The following is a 6297-nucleotide window of genomic DNA, read 5'->3' as shown; positions in this document are numbered from 1 at the left end:
ACCTTACTCCCTTTAAAACAGGTTTGTGAAGGGGATATATATATAAGGAAAAGAGTATCAAAGGCCAAATCTGCAGAACACCGTCATTTATTTCATTTCAAACAAACTGGCAACATTCCTTTCCTGATGTGTTTCGGCTGTCCTGCGCAGCCTTGTTCACAGGTGAGCCACATCAAAATGCACATAATTGGAAGGCCTTAAATCCTTATTGACACGTGACCTTGTATGCTGATATGTAAGTATACATATAGGGATTCATTACCCTATTTTAAATGTAATATTAATGACATTGGCCATTATAGCCTTATGAGCTGCACAATGTTCTTGTCTTAAATGCCTCTACAGGCCTTCCTGAAGAAAGGCGCACATCCACACTTAAGAACACATATTATGAAAATGCGCTCCGGGATCTCTACACGTTGGCGGGACTGTTCACTGCTTATGACTTCAATGGAGATTCCCAAGAGGGAATTGGAATTACAGGTAAGAAACCATTCCTTTGGTATAAGGAGAATTCATTAAATGTTTTAATAGAGAACTAGTCCCAATTAGACATACTGACATACAGGAGCAGCATTGCAGAGAAAAAAGCATCTGTAAATAATATAGAACCTGTTGAGAATTGGGCAGAATATTTATCCTATATTGGTCTGGTGGTCATATTTAGCATCAACTTCTATGTTTCTTTTCAGTAATGTCTGTTTGTACTTTGGTTTTCATTTAGAATAACAACACATTGGAATTTTGGAAGGTGTTTAAACAAGAAGATTTTGCCATGAAACGTTTAGAAGATAGTAACTTTTATCTGGACAAAGTGTGGTTTCAGTGTGAGGATGAAGCATGCCTAAAATGGAGGTTGATGTCAAAAGAGGTTGCTGCATGTGTTGACCATAGTAAACCATGGTACTGCTACATGAATACTGACCCATGGTTTAATAAGTGTTCTGCCCCAGAACAATATTGTCCAGATGATTGCCAATTTAAGAAAAGTGGATTGAAGATTATCTATTCAAAACTTCCTGTGGGAAGTCTGGTGTTGGTGAAGATTGTTACTTGGCCAAGGTAAGAAATTCTCTTTCAAGTCTGTTTTAGAAAAAGTTAAGTATTGAGAACCAAACAAGAAAAAAAAGTATCTTGATTTTCTCTGTACAGCTTCTTAAATCTACCCTGTGGAAACAGCTGTGCTTCAATTCATAGTGAGCAATTCAAAATTATTTAATCCAAACAGAATTCAATATTTACGTGCTGTTCAAAAAGAAGCATCTATGTCATGCATGCAGAAATCCAAATATATCTAGGTATCTTTTGCTTACCCAAATTACCCATGAAAGATGTATCTTGTGAATGTGCGGATGTTCAAGGATATGCAATGCACATAATATTTGTGTCCTCTGAAAAGTAGACTTTAGGGGCATGCTCAAAAGTTTGGAAATGCCCTTGTATACTTTTCTGAATGCCATGTCCTATAACCCCAAAATGATCTATTACAGCAGTAGGACTCCTAAGGCCCAATAGAAAACTGTAAGCTTTTCAGAGAAAATGAGAACTGGCAGGTGTCTGTCACTCTTATCTAACAGAATTATGTTCTGGTAAGTAGAAGTGTTAGGAGTCAGACGACAAGCCTGAGAATCACTTATCTTCAGGTGGTATGTATTGAGCCTCTCTACTACATCCTGACATCAGCATGCACACATAATAGTTGGTACTTTACACAAAATGATCATTTCTTACACACTATTCATCCACAAAATCATGTTCATTCAAATGATTGCTCATTTTATAAAAACCCCAGTAGTTATTATACAAAGTGGTGCAAAGGTTAAATGAACCCAAATCATATTTCATCACTGTTGCACAGTCATCCTGTGCCCTGGGCACCTGGGGCGTGGCTTGGACGCCGATGGCGATGGTCGCCTGAGAGCTTGGCTCCGAGACTGAGCCCACATTTATCCTGAATTCCGAGGGTTTTTGGGCGCCCCGATCCCCACAAATCGAAGATCGAGTTGAAGCCGACTTGGTGAGGCACCTGAGTAAACTCGAAAATCGACTGTTCTTGTTGAAAAGCGAAGTTGCGGAGGGAGCAGAGCTCAAGATGGCGCCCGGACCTGCTCGATAGACTTGCCGAGACCCTCGGCCCGGAAGAGCCTGCGCTCTGCACGTGCCTTCTCCTCGTCTCCTCTTTCGAAGAGACGACAAGCCACCCGACGATCTGGGAGTGTCCGGACACCGTAGACGCCCCCGGAAGATTGCTTGCCGATTTTTCGGTGTCGAGTGGACCCCGGTGGCCGGAGGTCTTGGCCGGAAAAGCGAAGCCATCTGAGACGGTCAGCTGCACTCCGCTGAGATCCTGTAATCATCAGGCCCGAGGAACTTTATAGGCGACACTACAACATTGCCCTGTGGGAGACCCGGCCGTATTGGTGACTGCAGTCCGAGGCCTCACTTGACCCGACGGATCCACGTCGATTGGCGGTGATCGCCCCCACTCCTCCCCTAGTGGCCTCCGGGGACTCAGCGGTGGTTCAACCCCGAGAGATCGGAGTGGTGGCAGAACTCAGCGCCACTGCGTTGGAAACCGCGGCAGATCCCCGGGAGATCAACAGCCAACGCCCATATTTGGTGGGTCGCCTGCCGAGTTTCATACTGCAGGGCGTGTCCGCCATGGGGAAACCAAGAGGACCTAAAGGGACCACTCCGGCCGCCTCGGACACGGAGGCACTAGACAAGGACGATCGACAGGACCCGGAGAGTTCTGGAGGCCCTCACCTACAGCAACAATTCGATAGGATCCTGGAGGCGATCGCAGATACGCGATCGGCCCTACAACAAGATATCGCCCAGGTCGCGACGAGCCTGGGCCTCCTCAGGGCGGACCATGGTAAGCTCTCGGACAGAGTCAAAGAGGTAGAGAGCTCGGTGAAGGTCCTAGAGCCGGCGCAAAAGACTCTGGCCGCTGCGATGAAGGATGCCCTGACCCGGATCGGTGACTTGGAAAGACGGGCGGAGGACGCTGAAGGGCGTAATAGGAGGAACAATATTCGTGTAGTGGGCCTACCGGAAAAAATCGAAAATGGCGACATGGTGACCTATCTAGAGTCTTGGCTCCGTACTGTAGTGGCGCCGGAGGGTCTGTCCTCCTTCTATACCCTGGAGCGAGCACACAGGGTACCGGCCAGACCTCCTCAACAGGGCCGCTCCCCGCGCCCGGTGGTGGCACGACTACTGCACTTCCGAGACAGGGATCTGCTCCTCAATGCCGCCAGGCACAATGGCCCATACCAGGTGGAGAACAGCCAAGTGAACATTTTCCCGGACTATACCTTTGAGACCCAACGTAAGCGGACCTCCTTCCTAGCGGTCAAACGTGAGCTGCGGAGCGAGGGTATACAGTACTCCCTCCTCTTTCCAGCGAGACTCCGCATCATCCATGATGATACGACTCATTTTTTCGAAACCCCGGAGGACGTTTGCAACTGGTTTGAACTGTACAGGGCTGGCAAAGATGGCTTCGGGTCCTCCTTCCAGGCGAGGTCGGAGCCGGGACAGCAGCGGCGATCCAAAAGACTTCGGAGCCGCCGCGGCAAGCCGGGCAAGCCCTCGACGGTAGAGACTTTGGCTGAGCGGCGGGGAGTGTTGGAAATGGTTTCCAACTTATCTGGCTCCCAAGGCGGTCCCATCGTCGAAGAATCGGAACCTGGCGGAGAGGGGGCCCACTCGGACACTGAGGACTCGGAGACTGATAGTGTAAATTTACCAGTGGTTACTCCAGACTCGGCAGAGGGCATGCTGGATGGGCAGGGATGAACTCGGGTGAGCTAACTCCATTTGGGTGTGGGAATGTGGCGGGGGCGAGGAGATCGTGGGAGTTGTTGCTAGACCATGAATCACCGGTGGGATTGGGGGGCCTTGCTTTGCCTGATACTTATGATTTGGTGCTCGGTCTAGTCTCGGCAGCCTGAGACTCGGTGGCACGTTGCTGGCGCCTGGCCCGCACTCGGCCCTTAAGGCACACCTACGGTGGCTACCGTAGGATTAGTTGGGGGAAGGGAGTTTACTGAGGGTACAGTTTGGATGGGAACTGGATGGTGCTATTTGGGTCCTATTCTGGGGTGGGTGGGAGGGGGTTTGGTTCAGGGGGAAGTTTTGTTGTTTTTGGGGGGGGAGGCCGCCATTGGTGTTGTATCGAACATTGAACGATTCATGACTGAGCATTGCTGGGGGAACCTGGATGTGACAATTTGGGACAATGGCTGAGATCACTAATGTAAAATGCGCCACTTGGAATGTGCGGGGCCTTCACACTATGTCCAGACGGCACAAAATTCACGCTTATCTGGTGCGTAGAGGGGTGCAGATAGCGTTGCTACAGGAGACACATCTTACTAAGGCGGAAGGGGCGGCGCTACAGCGTAGATGGAGAGGGCAGGTTTACTACACCACATATTCAGCTTATGCGAGAGGGGTGTTGATCTGGATAAGAGCTGGGATACCCCTATAGGTTTCCAAATCCGTGGTGGATCCGGAGGGTCGCTACGTGGCTATCTCTGGCACATTGGGGGGTAGGGCCCTGAATATTTGTTGCATTTATGCGCCTAACGTGGACCAGCTCGCCTTCCTGTCCGGGTTGTCGGGCTCCTTGGCCCATTTCCTGTCGGGGACCCTCCTGCTGGGAGGAGATTTTAACTCGGTGGTGGATGTTGACATCGATCGTTCACACCCCCCCCTTCCGGACTCCCCGGTCCGACGGGTAGCTAAAGGCAGGAAGGAATGGCAGGCTCAATGGGGGCTGACGGACATTTGGCGTGCGCAACACCCCCATACTAGAGATTATTCGTACTTCTCTGGTATGCACGAATTACATGTAAGACTGGATGGGTTTCTGGAGTCGACGGAATTGGTGTCCGCGACTGTGCGATCTGAATATTTGGCTAGGACCATCTCGGATCACAACCCTCAGTTAGTGGATCTCAGATGGTTTCCCGGGGTCCCCAGCGTACCCACTTGGAAACTGCGCCCCGAGATATTGGAGGATATAGTCTTCAAGGCAGACCTGGAGGATAAAATTACTGACTATTTTGCGTCCAATGGGGGCACTGATGGGTCGAGGGCCTCGGAGTGGGATGCTTTTAAGGTGGTGGTCAGGGGCTATTGTATATCCAAGAAAGTGGGAATGCCATGTGTCATCCTTGATGACCTGGCCAACGCGGACCGGAAGCTCCGCGAGATGGAGCTTCGCCGCCCCGGCCATCCAGAACTTCAGGAACGCACCGCTGCAGCGAGAGAGGCAGTGGCGGCGGAGGTAGAACGATTGCGATGTTTTGATTATAAAGCCTATGTCACCAGATCGCTCACGGAAGGGGACAAGTCGGACGCGCTCTTAGCTTGGTTGGCCAACCCCATGCGTCGGGCCTCCCCGACGGTGTCCATGCGCACCGCGGAGGGACTTGAGGTGCATACCCAACCGGAGATACTCGATTGCTACTTGCGCTACTATGAAAGGCTATATCGTAGTAGACTGACCCATGATCCCACCCTGATCGACGATTACTTACAGTCCTTGGAGATCCCCGCACTGGAACCTGACATAGCGAAGGCCTTGGGTACAGATATAGAAATTGGGGAAATCCGTAGCGCCATAAAAGGGATGGCGCGAAACAAAACCCCGGGCCTCGATGGGCTCCCGGTCGAATTCTACTCCACCTACGTGGATCTCTTGGCACCCCGACTATTAGTAGTCTACAAGGAAGCAAAACGCTTGGGACGCCTCCCCGGCTCGATGTGTGAAGCCTTGGTAGTCCCCCTCCTCAAACCTGGTAGGGAGTCCGATGACCCGGCGTTCTATTGACCGTTATCAATGCTAACGGTACATTATAAGATTCTGAGCAGCATATTGGCGTCGAGACTGTTGGGGCACATGCGTTCCTTAGTACATGAAGATCAGGCAGGATTTATCCCTAAACGCAATACAACCATGAATATTCGTCGCTTATTCCGTCTACTGGAGGAACCACACACGGAGGCCCCGTGCCCCTTGGTCCTTTCGGTTGACCTGGAAAAGGCCTTTGACAGCCTGGAATGGGAATATTTATGTAGGGTACTACTGCGTTTCGGCCTGGGGGAGGGATTTGTCAGATGGACCTTGGTACTTTATGCCTCGGCGGCGGCCAGGGTGAGGGCGGGCCCGCTGGTCTCTCAACAATACCCAGTAGAACGAGGCACAAGACAAGGATGCTCGTTATCCCCTCTGCTCTTCGCGCTCGCGGTGGAGCCACTAGCGTTATCGGTCCGGACTGGAGC

General features: G+C 50.8%; 1 protein-coding gene across 1 annotated transcript in view; it reads left to right on the top strand.

Annotated features, from left to right (window-relative positions):
- The first annotated feature begins 775 nt into the window (after positions 1–775).
- The window catches only part of ZCWPW2 (zinc finger CW-type and PWWP domain containing 2), a 778017-nt gene continuing 772495 nt past the window's right edge, over positions 776–6297 (top strand). The window contains exon 1 of the mRNA XM_086939915.1: positions 776–1062. Coding sequence (XP_086796041.1) covers positions 776–1062 — 287 coding nt within the window. The remainder of the gene's footprint in view (positions 1063–6297) is intronic.

Source organism: Lissotriton vulgaris, chromosome 10, assembly GCF_964263255.1.
Source record: "Lissotriton vulgaris chromosome 10, aLisVul1.2, whole genome shotgun sequence".
In the NCBI taxonomy this organism is placed as follows: Eukaryota; Metazoa; Chordata; class Amphibia; order Caudata; family Salamandridae; genus Lissotriton; species Lissotriton vulgaris.
This window is presented reverse-complemented; position numbering and strand designations above follow the sequence as displayed.